The sequence below is a fragment of the Scardinius erythrophthalmus genome (assembly GCF_964197995.2).
Source record: "Scardinius erythrophthalmus genome assembly, chromosome: 3".
NCBI lineage: Eukaryota > Metazoa > Chordata > Actinopteri > Cypriniformes > Leuciscidae > Scardinius > Scardinius erythrophthalmus.
This window is the reverse complement of record NC_138223.1, coordinates 9,444,791-9,459,312: the sequence shown is the minus strand read 5'-3', so window position 1 is coordinate 9,459,312 and position 14,522 is coordinate 9,444,791. Positions and strand designations below refer to the sequence as shown.

Here is a 14,522-nt window from a genome sequence, read left to right as displayed (position 1 = left end):
TGTACAGTAGCCTAATGGTTCTACCAGACTCTCGTACATTTCATTTGTACAGAGAGTCTGGCCTCTCTCCAATGACAAGCGTTAACCTCTATAGAGCTGGTAAGTCGAAAAACTATATTAAAAATTCACAGACAACATATGTTCCCATTCATGGCACAATTCAAACGGGACCAGAAAATAATTATTTTCTCCCATTCACTTGCATTGACGATTTTTCAACCTAGATGTCCAGTGGGGTTAGCGGAAGGGGCGGGACTTACCAACTCTTTGGTTAACTTCCTTGTAGGTACTCTGTTGAAGTTTAAAACTATTGGATCTGCCCAAGCGGGAAGAAAGTCGACCGGAAGTTGAAGCCGGCCGCGTGCCACCATCTTGTAGCAGAACTTCACCTGCTGTTAGCATCCCATTGACTCCCATTCATTTTGGCGTCACTTTGACAGTGAATAACTTTACATCTGAGGCGTTTGAAGACTCCATTTGTCCATTATTTATTTCTAAAGAAACACGACAATTACACGACTCCATTACCTTGTAGCTTATGTTATGGCCCCATAGAAGCAGTTTTTGTAAAAGTAGGCTAACGATTGAGTCATAACCACGCGACTCTCTGTCGCACAGTAGAGAAATTACCGTATGGACAGGAGGAGAAGCTCGCAGGCAATCGGGGAGACGTGGAGGCAAAATGACAAAATAATGAATCAGAATACCTAGCAAAAGTTGCTCCTGCTCCAAGCTCATGGACACCTCCTACTCACACTCTCCGTCTCTGCAAGATTCGGAAGGGAATGATTCAGATTTCTCTTGGCACAGCTACTAGAAGACAGACGGGTTGCTCACGCCACATCTACGTCGTCAAGCTCAGTTTGAGTCTGCGCGTCAGGAAAGGAAGTGCTAAGAAATCTCGCTAAAAATGGGCTTCAGCTCAATTGAGAAACAATGAGATGGCTCTGTCCACTTCTTATACTGTCTATGGATCTGCCCAGAGCCACTCTGGATCTGCCATAACCAATCACTAACGTTTGGTCGTGACGTAACCCTACAACTCAAACTAGCGCACGACCTCAACGTCATCGTTCTCAGCCACTCCCTCTGTTCGCTGATTGGACCGCCAAAAAAATTATCGGAGAAAACCTGAAGGGAAATAAAATTGAGCGGAAGTACGCAGGAGGGCGGAGCCAGGCTAACCTAATGTCAGAGAATAGGCTTGTTTGAGATGCGACTTGCCTCGCCTGAAATGTATGCGAGAGTAGACGGCTGCAGTGAGAGGAGGAGTGAAAAAAGCGCAGGCAAGCCGGACAGTTCTCTCTTCACGCAGTGGATCTGACACCTGTAAGATCAAAGATGGATATTGCGGGATTCAAGCTCGTGCACAGTGTTGCTAATAAACTGGATGGAATTTAAGTTCTGTTGCTTTTATATGAAAATAAATATAATGAACAAGACACCCAAATTAGCCTACTTATTTAATTCCATTCCAAATACATGTTTATCAATCTTTTTATCTTTAATACAGACATATGTGATTTTTTTTTAGTTTTTTTTTTAATAAAAATTACATTGCATAACCCATAGAGATCGTACTGTCAGATAGTTTGGGAATATTCACACACACATAAAACATGATATCAGAGTTTTAAAATCAAACCTTTTAAAAGAGAACAATACATCACGGTTGTTTAAAGTTTAAACCAATGAACATTAAGCTGTGTCATCAGCAACTGCGCTCAACTGCAGAATCCGACACGTGCGCCTTGCGGTCGCGAGAGTTTTTTGACATACGTCAGCATGACATCAGAGCAAGGCGGACAGCACTCGGACACATTTCTAACCGGCATGCATCTCGCGCTGATCACCGGTGATTGATTCTGCGCAGATTTTGCTCATCTCAAACAAGCCTGTCTAATGAGGAGAGAAGTGCCACTCAATAAACTTCCGGTTGCAGTTCCACTCTTGTTCCTTTTAGGGCGCTCACAGGACGAGTGCAGAATGAATGGAGGTCTATGGAGCTATACCGCTCAAAATCCACTTTTCTTAGGATATATTTTTTTGTCTAGTAATTTGAATGTTGTTTTCGAAAGGGGATGCAAAGAAATTACACATTGCTTGGTGTTAGATTTTTTAGAGTCACTTATTTGCTTTAAAAAGTCTTTCAAAATGTCATTGACGTCAGAATGCTGACGTCAAGCAGAATGCTAGCGTGTTATGGGCAACAACAACTCAACCTGTAAGAAATCGAAAAGAAATAAGTACTCGTTCATTCAACTTTAGATCTATAACCCATGTTAAACTTGCAAAACCTACAATCAAATCTGAGATTTCTCAACGGCAATCGGGTGAGGGAGACAAATTTAGCCGTCTAGCCCCATTGACTCCCATTCATTTTGCACTCATGGCGAGCGCCCCCAGTGGAACTCTGCTTGGAACTACAACCAATAGGACTTAATAGGGCGTTGTTGGAGTGAACAGGCTTTGCTAATGTGGAGTGGTGAATCTGCTGTGATGAATTCACGGATTTGCCACGATACATTTACGTGAGACAGCAAATATACAAACCATTTCTGCATTTGCAGATTAGTTTCTGGGAAATGTGAGACTTCCTGTTTAACATGGGCATTTCCTTTCCAAAAGTGGTGGCTCATTTTACCTGTCATAATACAAAATATCCTGCCATTTAAATAGGAAATTCACATGGTGACGTAGGCAATTCAAATTACATGAATGCAGGAACTTAACTGTATTTTTTTTTCATGTAGGCTGTAGCTATCTATTAATATTGCACTCATGTTTCATTTCTTCTTTTTTTAATGTTAATGACGAGTATTTTCTTTTTCTTTTCCAGTCTCCAAAACTATGACAGAAATATCACAAAACGAACTCTAAAACATGTTCATCAAAAAATGTTTTTTACAATGTTCAATGTATTTTCTTTTTATCACGTGAGTTACGCGAGACTGGGGAAGCCCTTTTTGTGAACTCACAACCAGTAAGGCGCGTAATTGCATGGGAATTTCTCCTTTTACTTTCGATTATTCGACTATATATTTGAGTCAGATTACAAACGGACCATGCCAAACATTCGACATGTTGTGTCTGTTGAACTTGATCCTAATTTTAAGCTTCATAAACAGAGGTTAGTAATGAGAATCCTACTTTTTATTCAACAGCCTACATTGCATTTCTTTTTAGGACAAAACTGTGTTAAGCTTGCAAACTAATAACTTGTTTATTTTCATTCGACAGCTTACCTTTCAGATATTGTAGCACGAGGAGACAGAGATGTCGTGCTGGGTGAGGATGCTTCACTCTCGTGTACGCTGCCCTTCGCGTCTGGAGTCAAACATGTCACCTGGCAGCGGGTGCGCACCGTGCGCACGCACGAAGATGTTAAAACTCTCGCAACATTCAGCGAACAATTCCAGGATAATGTGGATGAGCAGTATGTGGGAAAAGTCCATTTAACTCTGGCGACATTTAATTCAACATCGATTGAGATCAAAAACATAACATTTGAAGATGAGGCTTGCTACATTTGTTCCTTCAAAGTGTATCCATCAGGACCCATACGAAAAACCATGTGCCTCACTGTTAAAGGTAGGTAAATACCTGCAACCAAACTAAGGGAAATCACTAAGCTTATCAATCAGATTTTGAGTCAGAAACACAAGGATCAATTAACAAAGGCAGTTTTGAACCAAAACATTGAACTGTATTTTAGACTGGGGCATATCAGTTTGTGGAAGGTTATGTGTCACATGTTTTTTTTAAATGTGTAATTTTATCAATTTTATACAAGTTATTTTTGCCAAAACAGTGGTTTGACATGTTTGACAAGTTAAACATTACTGTGATGATACCAAGGTACAGTTTGGTATACGGGCTAATTGCAGCAGTTTGTACTCAAATATAAATTTAATTTTAAAAGTCACTTTATGAATAAAAACAGCACATAACTTGTACTATATCTTGACTCGCACGTTTGATCTTTTGTGGCGGGGCATGTTGTCACAGTTGTACCTGCAAAATATTAAGCACACACACACACATATATATATATATATATATATATATATATATATATATTATATACACACACAAAATTATATTTAGAAGTTTTTATAGTTTAGTTGTCATTGTTTAAGTCATTTAAGTCATTATCTTGCTGGTATTTTCCAGGTATCTCAGAAATAAAAGCGGAAGTGAATCCTTCACCCACTTCTGATTCAGATGTCGTAGTCTCATGTTCAGCCACTGGTAAACCAACTCCAACAATTCAATGGAAATCCTCAGAGAAAGACCTGAAGCACTTTAGTTCAAATAATTTCACTAACCTCAACGAAGACAGTTCAACCACCATTACAAGTAACATCACAATTCCACTGTCACAGTTTCATGGGAAGTTCGTGGAATGTTTGGCTCAGAGTGACAGTGTGGAGAAGAGTGACCAAATCTACGTGCCTCAAGATGATAAAGGTAACAGGTTCAACATCGGCTAGAATCGCATTAAGAAAATGTGCAGTTGTTACTTTCTACAGTCACTTGATTCAGTCAAACGAAATATTGTTGACATAAGTACAATTTAGATGTTACAACTTGAAACACATTTTTAGAGACAAAAGAGCAAAACCAATTAAGCCACACATTCATTGTTGCCATTTTGGCAGTTTTTGACTGCAATAATTTTTCTCACTATTTAATGAAAAATATATTTTCTTGTCTTACAGCGAACAACACTACACCAAGAAGTTACGTCATCACATTTTCAGTCATCATTGTCATGGCTATTGTGATTATTGTCATTTTTGCCATCTGTCTTCACACCAAGCTAAAGAGTAAGCCGCAAAATTCTATCCCTCTAGTTTAAATTGGTTAATGCAACCCCACATACTGTCGTCTATTAAGAACAGCATGTCAATAACAAACTAATTAAATAATTTTATTTCTCCCCACCAAGGAGACAGTTTTGGGATGAAATCTCTTCATGACTCAAACGAGGAATGTTAACTCTGCAGCTACCTCCTAGAATGCATTTTGTTTTTGCTCATGATCTTTGTGAATGTGAATTTTTTTATGTTCCTTAAAGGAAATATTTTTAGTATTTATTTAATTTATTTTTTTTAAACATATTATTTTACATATTTATGTGTAGATTACTGTGTAGTATTGCATTAATTGTATTAAATTACATTAACAGAATATTTTTGCCACTATGTCAGCATATTTTGCACTTTTGCACTTTAAGAATGTACTGCTTGAATGTAATGTAATTCCTCTGGAGCTGAGTATGTATGTGACAGTTATTTATAAATTCATAAATGCAAGTTTTGATGTTTTCATGATGTCATTGTTCAAATTATGTCATTGCTGTCAAACCGAGAATTTAAAGGGTGAAAAACCTAGTTTTCAACATTGTGAAACAAAGTGAAAGTTATGTCATCACTGGAATCAGATCCTGTTTTGTGGTTTCCTGCAGGAAACTCTAAAGCCTGCTCAGAGAGATGACTTCTTTTGTTACCATTGGTAGTATTTGTACTATTGCTATTTGTTCATTGCAGGAAGATTACAAGAAGTACAAGTGGAAAGTAAATGAAGAGTATAAAGTGTTTGTGTTTGTTACAGTATATGTATGTTACAATATATGTCTAACAATTTGAACTTGCATTGAATTAAAAACAACTTGTCAACTGCTGCATTAACATTACTTACATTTCTATGCGTAACCCCAAAAAGGGAAGAAGTGTGGCAAACACAGGAAATGTATGCAGGGCACATAAATGATGTCAACAAATTAGTGTGACACACAGATAACAAGATTAAAAATATCATATGTAAGATTAACCAACTTCCTGAAATCCCCTTATAATCATAGTGTCATATAGCATTTTGAGTAATTCTAGTTAAAAAAAAAAAATCTAAAAAGTTCTGACTATTTATAACACTGCAGATTTTGAAAAAAGAAGTGAAGTGAAAAGAAAGGTCAACTGGTCTGGTTGAACTGAAAATGAAGCAGTAACCACTTGCTAGCGGTAAAAGTTTAGGCATGATTCCTGTACAAGGTCTAAACCTACACAACTTGAAGTATAGCGGCAAGTTCTTTTAAAGTTTTTGCGCCCTCAAACGACCAACTTGTAACTTGTAGCAGTTCTTTGCTGCCTCTTTTTTCAGCAGCCGTGTGGCCTGTGATTGCCTGTCTAAAATGATGCAGCAGTGCTGCATCTGCAAAGTTCAAAGGAAGTCCTCTCGATGTGGTTAGAGCTTCAGACAAACTTCAGGTAGCCATGTTCAAGCTAGCCATTTTCTTCTGACTAACTGACTAAAGAAACATGCAGATCTTTCACCCGTCTTCTCTGTTTCTTACAATGGTTGTTCTCTGCAGTCTGCTATCGTCTCTAGCAGGGGGTAAGTCTCACTTCTCGACTCACATTTATGTATATTAATCAGACACATTTGTTTTTAATGAAGCTTTCCCAGCTAACAGCTAACTTTCTGCCAAGGTTCAAAGTTATGAACAAATGTTCTTCCACATAACGGAACGTTAGATCAAAGTTATCTGGTCTTTAATAACGTCATCGAACATTTGCACAAAAGTGTTGTTTATATCATTCATGGTTAGACATATTAAACATTTTTAAACATGGTTTAAACATTTTAGTTAGACATTAGTCAAATGTGTATTAAACATTGCTACTTACTTTTTCAGATGATTCAAAGTACGTTCAAAATTAATGTTCCCATAATACTTGAAAAATTATAAAACAAAAAACATTAAGGGAGTGTTTTCTCAATTTGATCATTTTGCAAGTATTATATGACATTCACCAAGAACCAAGATTTTTTTTAAAGTGGACATTTTTAACATTCTGAAATAGCGTTTTCATGACTTAATCGGAACATTAGCAAAACGTTCTTACAACATACTTTTGCCAGCTGGGTTGTTGTCAAATTTTAAGGTCTTTTTTAATGCATTCAACATTTTTGACGGGCTTAATGAAATACAAAATATTCCCCATGTACAGTGCTTGTGAAATACTCACGTGAACCGCTGACGAAGACTGAAGGCCATTTTGTGTCTCTCAAGTGTGAGGTGCAGTATGAGATGAAGCACTGTGACATTGTGACCAATTGGTGGTACACAGAACCCAATGAAAAAGAGTCCAAGCCCATTACAGATCCGAACCAATATTTAATCACAGTAAATGAAACCGAAAAAGAACAATTCAGGAACAGGAACATTTTCCTCTCATTCAATTCCTTGAGCCTTGAGGACAGTGGATTCTACCAGTGTGATGCCAAATGTCTCAATAGTGGGACTCAAGCGAAAGGCCATCTTGTGTACCTCAATGTCACAGGTTTGAACTGAAACAAAACATTACTTTGATTGTTACACGGTTGTTACAATGTTCTTGTGTGTAACATTTATTAATATGAAAAACCTGTTTCTACAGCTGATCCAAACAAAGGTCTGAAGGCCTCAAGGTGGAGTGGCCAGTTAAAGGCAGACGAAGCTGTGCTGGCACTCAGCGCCATCTTATTTTTAAGCCGTTAGTAAATGACATTGTGTTTTCTGTATGAACCAACACAAGGTTTCAACACCTACTGTATATATACTTTACCAGCTCAATTTAAAGGTTGCTGTAGAGCTGGCTACCTGATTTTTTTTTTAGTTCGTTAAAAAATGTAATAATAAAATGGTTCTTTATTGGTTCCAATTTAAGCCTAAATCACCATAAACTGAAATCTTATTTCTATATTTTAATATTCTTATTGCCTAAAAGATAATATATACTGAGTATGTGAAGTTGTCAAAGAGATGATGAATTGCACAGTCTGTATATAAATGATCTTTTGTGCAACACTCATTTTAAATGCAATGGAATATTTCAATGCAACGGTCCAGGCTTGTGGCTGAAACTGAAACCAAGCTCGCCTCGCCAAAAAGAACATGAACCTCCACAGTTGTGATCAGCTCAGTGATGGGACTAATGCATTTATTTATTTATTTTTTGCATTTGAGAGTGGACTTGCAATACAATGGAAAGTATGTGTTTTATGGGAAGTAATGCATTATGTTACTTTTTTCTCACTTGGGCTGGTCTTGCATGTCTATTTTTTTAATAACAAAAAAAAGTTCTATTTTTGGCAAATGTAAAGGCCCTTTCACACCAAGAGTGAAACGAATAAGCCTCAGGCGGAAGGAAAAGCAAATTCACACCTGTACAGAGGGTGCAGCTCAAACAAACCTTTAAGATGTGCTGCCATTCTGGATTGCAGAAGAATAGGATGCAGAAAGTGCAATACTCTTTAGCAAAAAACTCAAATGTTATGTTTATCTAAAGTCATTTTTGCTTATTAATATGGTTGAATTAGATTGTTGAAGGTCAGCAGCAAAGACATTGGTTAATAACGTGAAATTAAATAAAGTATATTTGTGTTATAAATTACTTTTACTCATTGCAGGTTTGTGTGATATTTCTGTTTCACTCAGCTTTACAGTTTTTATTTATTTTGAGGAATACTGAATCTGTTTTTGTGCAAGTGAAATGAGTAAATGCATGATAAGTTAACATATAACTACAATAACTATCATGTGTTGCAAATCAGTACTCTTGGCCAATTCCCTAATACTTACTTTTAGGATAAAAGCTCCAGGAAGTGCTGTCCTTTTCTTTCTGATGTGGCAGTGTGTCACATGCCCATTTTGATGAATGCATTTTTCTCTCATGAATGACCTATCATCAATGTAAATTTTTTGTCCATCCAATGATCATTGATAATTTTCCCCATTGTAAGACTTGATTAAAATGTTGGATTAAAAATTATAGTGATTTTGTGTCACACATGCATATTATGGTCATAATATTGGTAATCCGTAAAAGGGAAAGGTTTTAATTAATTAAACATTTCGGTTTCTTATCATTTGGCTTTAGCTGCAAGTTAATTTTTATTTCTTTCAAATGTAATCAAGATTTTCGTAAAGGCTAGCCTATTAGATGTGTTGGGCTATTTAACATGACATTTTAATTATATTCTGCTGAAATGAACAAAATGACTTGAAAAAAGATTCGTTAATTTTGCTGAACGAGATTCAAAGATTCGAGTCAGTAAAATGATCCGAACTTCCCACTATATATCCAGTAGCAGTATTAACATTAAAGGTGCTCTAAGCGATGTTGGGTGAAGTCACAATTCTTGTTTACGTTCAAAGTATTGTCAAACAAAACGGAGGCTAGCTCCCAACCCTCCCTCCTCCTCATCCCGTCCCCTCCCCCTTCCTTCGTGCTTCCTGAAACAGTCATGAACCATTTAGAAAAACCCACCTGTCCAGCAAAAACAGAGCCACCTGAATTTCGGATTGGAAGCCCTTCTGCCGGCAGCGTTCTCGCCACCTTTTGAACGCTTTTCCGATGTAAATTCGGGACTTTGCGCGTTCCTTCTCCTTTTCCCTCTTCTTTGTTATTTGTTCATCGGAACGTCGTCTCTTTGGTCGTGTGTCAGCCATATCAAAATTCTCAAGAATTTAAATGTTTAACGTTAGTCGTTGTTGTTGTCTAAGTCTAGGACATCTCTCCTCTTGCTAACTTCCCACTTCATGCTTCTCTCTCCTCCACTCCCCCCATTATGGAGATAGATTTGTGTCTTTATTACATGCGAGTAAATAAATGATCTGAGAGAAAAAAAAAAGTTTGAGAAAAAAAATTATCACACTGATAGCAAAAAAGCATTTCATGAGAGAAAAAATAATATTTGAGAGAAAAAGTTTTCATACCAATAGCAAAAAATAATCATATTTGAGACTAAAAAAGTTTTGAGAGAAAGTATTTTCTCATAGAACATAAAAAATAAAAAAAATCATATTTTAAAAATTATTTCTGAGAAAAAAAAATATCTCTCAAAATACTATATTTTTTGCTATCAGTGTGAAAATATTTTCTCAAAAAAAAAAAAGTTTCTCTCAAAACGCTTTTCTTTGCTCTCGATGCAATTTTTTGCTCTCGTGTCAGGATTTTGCTTTAGCTGTGAAAATTGTGTCATGGGCGGGGCCACGTTCCTATTGGCCAGTCGGGTGAGCATCGTCTCGTCTTGGGAGTCGAACTGAATCATTACACCATTGTTCGGTTCACCGGCATAGATGCCGCCTCTGCCTTAGTTGAGCACGGACACTCCAATGTTTGAGGATATGAGGATATGCGTGGGATTTCCCCCTTTCAGGTCAATGTATCCATGCCTCTGCTTAATTATTTTTATCCCCGGTGGGGATAAATTTAACCCCCCTCAAAGTGATCAGTGCTACTACACTAGTGGCGAGACGGATCACAAAACGTATCACAGATCCGTGGTTTGATTAAAGTCGATTTTATTTTAAAATGCGCTACTTTGGCTGGCTCTGATATAGCTGCCGCAGCCTCTCTGTAATCACCACTCTGCAGACTTGCTCAATGTCCCGCCCACGGCGCTATCTGATTGGTTACACCTCACGAGTAATAGCCTATCAACACGTGTGTGTCGAAAGGAAGGCTGCCTTCAGCGTATTACTGAAGCGGGAATAAACATCACAATCTGATTTTTGTTTCTATGATGACAAGCAGAGTTAGTGTCCCAGTCACACCACTGAGAATGGCCGAAGTTACACATACGGTGTTTCACTCAATTGAAGCTAAAGCAAAGGTTTTTTGATCACTCACTCTTCAGAGTCTGGCGCGAGTGATTTCGATTCAATGTAAAGACGCGTTTACGCGCGTCTAGAGGTCCTGCGGCGCGGGCGCGTCCAGTTCGCGCGAATGAGGCGAATTGACTAACACGAGATAATGCAGTCTTTTCTATTATTTCACTGTAGCTCAGCATCGCGATCTAAAGTTCACGTTATTATTACTTTAACAGCAGCAGTAAAACTGGGCCATTTAATTTTGCCATTCATTAATAAGTGTTTTGACAAGTCTAGCCGAGTGGCAATCCATGGTACTGGGAGGGGGATTTAATTATTGCATGTTTTTTCGTTCTGCATGATCACAGTTCATATGTGTGGGGAAAGATAAGCTATTAGAGTAAAGATATTGCGTTAGGCTACTTCATGAGTTAATAAGAAAAAATAATTTACAATTCCTGCAAATGCAGTGATGAAGTTCATGTTCTCATGATTTATTTTTATGAATAAAAATGTTTCAAAACATCCCCCCCACCCCTCTGTTTTTTTCACAAATCGCACCCAAGATGATGCCACACACAACTCGATGGATAGCTGGCTGAGCAAGTTGAGCATCACTGAAGATTAAACATTAAAAAATAGCACACATATTCATGAATGAATGTGTATTATATTATTAGCTTGGGTTGCTAATGTAAGAGTTAGTAGCCTACTAGACGTACCTCGTCAGCTCTAGACCTCGGCTAGATGGTAAAAAAATATTTAGAATAAGCCCTGTGTAGCTGAGTTTGCAAGCTACACACATGCAGTGTAGCTAAACGTTTAATGCAACAACCATACAAAGACTATTTTAAACAAAACTAAGTGGGACACTTTCAAACAGTATATCAATCACTGTCTAACGTCAGCTAGCTATGGGTTGCCACCTTCCATGCATACTAACGTTAACTTAGTTGAAAGTTGTACAGGAGGTTGATGAACAAGCAGTTACTCTTCAGGTGCTTTGAGGCTAGTAAGTGCAAATGTAGAAACTAGCTCACTACTCACTAAATAAGGAGTGAAACTATCTAAATCAAAACATTAAGTTGGCAGTTGATTTAAAAATAGTATAAACCAGGTGAGTTTGCAAGTTTACCTATCATGATGGCTAATTAGCAATTAGCAAGCTAAATAATATAATACACATTCATTCATGAATATGAGGGCTATTTTTTAATGTTTAATCTTCAGTGATGCAGAACTTGCTAAGCCAGCTATCCATCGAATTGTGTGTGTCATCATCTTACCCAGGGTTGGGGAGTAACGGAATACATGTAACGGCGTTATGTAATCAGGATACAAAAATCCAGTAACTGTAATCCGTTACAGTTACGTCAAAAAACGTAGTAATCAGATTATAGTTACATTTTGAAAAAAGGGGGAATACTTTCAGGATTACAATAGTTTCATTTAAAACTAAACAAATAAGTATTTTGGCATAATAACACTATATTAAGCGCTGCTTGATTATACAGTAGTTCCTGGTTCTGTTGCCAGTAATGACTCACGTGTGCCACCCTCTGGTACATGCGCAAATAACAGCTGTCTACAATCTCCTCAGACGCAGATTGAATCACTGCTGCTAGTAGAAACGATGCTGTCTGCGGGTAAAATCGCTTTTAATTCATGGAAATTCCGCTGCTATTTTGTAGGAATTAGGAGAGTAGCTTTTTTAGTACCCCAAATGTCCTTTCTTAATCTTTTCTCACGTAACGGGATGTTCGCTGTCTAGGTAGCGTAGGGGAACTCCCACTGCCAACGCCCCAAGTTCAGTCAGGCAAATTAAGAAAGATCACGGCGTTAGTCAACATGTAGGCCTATTTTAAAATAAACTAATATGTAGATTGTAAACATTTTAAATGTTGTGTTTTTATTTTTTAGTAAAAAATTAGTTAAAAATAAAACAAAATAATCTGTAATACCATAAATTAGCCACTAGATGTCTGTATAGCCCTTTACATAAATATATATTCAGGCCGGTGTGTATATTTTGCAAATATAGTTTTTTTTTTATAATATTTCTTCTTGCTTGACTTTATTTATATACGTGACCTTGAAGTAATCCAAAAGTAATCAGTTACATTACTTTCATATTATAGTACTTGGATTACGTTACTGAATACTTTTTTTATGAAGTAACTTGTAACTGTAACGGAATACATTTTTAAAGTAACCCTCCCAAGCCTGATCTTACCCAAACATTGGAGTGTCCGTGCTCAACTAAGGCAGAGGCGACATCTATGCTGGTGAACCGAACAATGGTGTAATGATTCAGTTCGACTCCCAAGACGAGACGATGCTCACCCGACTGGCCAATAGGAACGTGGCCCCGCCCATGACACAAATTTCACAGCTAAAGCAAAATCCTGACACGAGAGCAAAAAATTGCATCGAGAGCAAAGAAAAGCGTTTTGAGAGAAACTTTTTTTTTTTGAGAAAATATTTTCACACTGATAGCAAAAAATATAGTATTTTGAGAGATTTTTTTTTTCTCAGAAATAATTTTTAAAATATGATTTTTTTTTATTTTTTATGTTCTATGAGAAAATACTTTCTCTCAAAACCTTTTTAGTCTCAAATATGATTATTTTTTGCTATTGGTATGAAAACTTTTTCTCTCAAATATTATTTTTTCTCTCATGAAATGCTTTTTTGCTATCAGTGTGATAACTTTTTTTCTCAAACTTTTTTTTTTCTCTCAGATCATTTATTTACTCGCATGTAATAAAGACACAAATCTATCTCCATACCCCTTCATGTGCACTGCACTAACCCCCCAACCCCCACCCCCAAATCATTCTTGTCGGTTATTGGCTGGAACACTGTTTGTTATGTTTTGTGGTCCAGGCTAGGCCAGTTTGTTTTTCTTGCCGTTTGTGGAGCCTGGGCTGTCTACAGAGATCGCGGTTTTTTTACAGAGTGTTCAGGGGACAGGCAGCTAGCGGATAGTGAGGAGATGTTTGCTGTATATGACAAAATATGCTTTGGCCTAAAAAATGCGTGACATCGCTTGGAGCACCTTTAAGTGACATATAGTAGTGAGGAGTGACCCATAATAGATTTATTTCATGTCTTTCCTAGAATGGGCAGTTTGTGACTTTGCGAGATAAACAACATAAAGTAGCACTGGTATTACAAAACATTCAGTGGCACATACCAATCAAATACAGACGTGACACAAATAACACGTTTGAAAAAATATATTACTGACTTTAATGCGTTTAATTGATATTTAAAATATCAAAAAATTAGGCTATTTATTTAGGATTTTGTGTCACAATTACGTCAGTATATAGGTGCTCGATTCATCTGTCAGTCACTACTGGAGGTGTCACAACATATGGTGACATGTTCCGCGACTCGGTGTCAGTTAGGTGTCATGTAAGTGTCAGTGTGTCGCGATAATGTCAGTGACACATGCCAATAATGTCAGTGGCACATGCCAATGAAGACCGGATGTGCCACCTGATGTCCCAAAACGCATAGTGACATGTGCCATTGGCTTCTGTGCGTCAGATGCCATGTCACTTAAAGGAGAACTTGGTAACTTTTTTACGTAATAAAACTGTCTAGAAATCATTTGGATGGTTAAACAACCTGTTCTGGTGATATTGGTGACTTTCCCCGCTCCCCCCAGCGTTCCCAGGCAGAAAACCAAACTTGCAACGTGGGGACTACCGTCCTGGCAAGATAGAAATTGGAAGTCTAGTGAGAAGCGAGAATGAGAACGAGAACGAGCGCGAAACACGAATTGCTTTATGGCAATTCGACATAAACACACACGCATGTATGATGTATTACCAGATTACCCACCTCGGTAGACATAGCTCCACAGATACAGTTG

The 14,522-nt window shown here is 37.5% G+C and overlaps 2 protein-coding genes across 2 annotated transcripts; both read left to right on the top strand.

The window, feature by feature from the left end:
• Positions 1-3,236: 3,236 nt before the first annotated feature.
• On the top strand, positions 3,237-4,493 carry LOC308688921 (OX-2 membrane glycoprotein-like; the record flags this gene model as incomplete). Its single annotated transcript, XM_081362357.1, has 2 exons — positions 3,237-3,591; positions 4,174-4,493. Coding segments are annotated over 2 exons (675 nt in total), but the record flags the coding sequence as incomplete, so codon positions are not given.
• A 1,763-nt stretch (positions 4,494-6,256) lies between these two features.
• On the top strand, positions 6,257-8,831 carry LOC308688435 (uncharacterized protein). Its single transcript, XM_081361455.1, has 3 exons — positions 6,257-6,396; positions 7,014-7,346; positions 7,443-8,831. Exons 1-3 carry the CDS (start codon positions 6,321-6,323, stop codon positions 7,541-7,543), a joined length of 510 nt encoding a protein of 169 aa, XP_081217581.1. The 5' UTR covers positions 6,257-6,320; the 3' UTR covers positions 7,544-8,831.
• The last annotated feature ends 5,691 nt before the right edge of the window (positions 8,832-14,522 follow it).

Bases quoted from the DNA above. Each gene is read 5' to 3' on its own strand.
- LOC308688435 (XM_081361455.1), top strand. From the start codon at position 6,321: ATGCAGATCTTTCACCCGTCTTCTCTGTTTCTTACAATGGTTGTTCTC. The intron at 6,397-7,013 runs GTAAGTCTCACT...CCCCATGTACAG, and splicing joins GCTATCGTCTCTAGCAGGGG to TGCTTGTGAAATACTCACGT. The intron at 7,347-7,442 runs GTTTGAACTGAA...CTGTTTCTACAG, and splicing joins TGTGTACCTCAATGTCACAG to CTGATCCAAACAAAGGTCTG.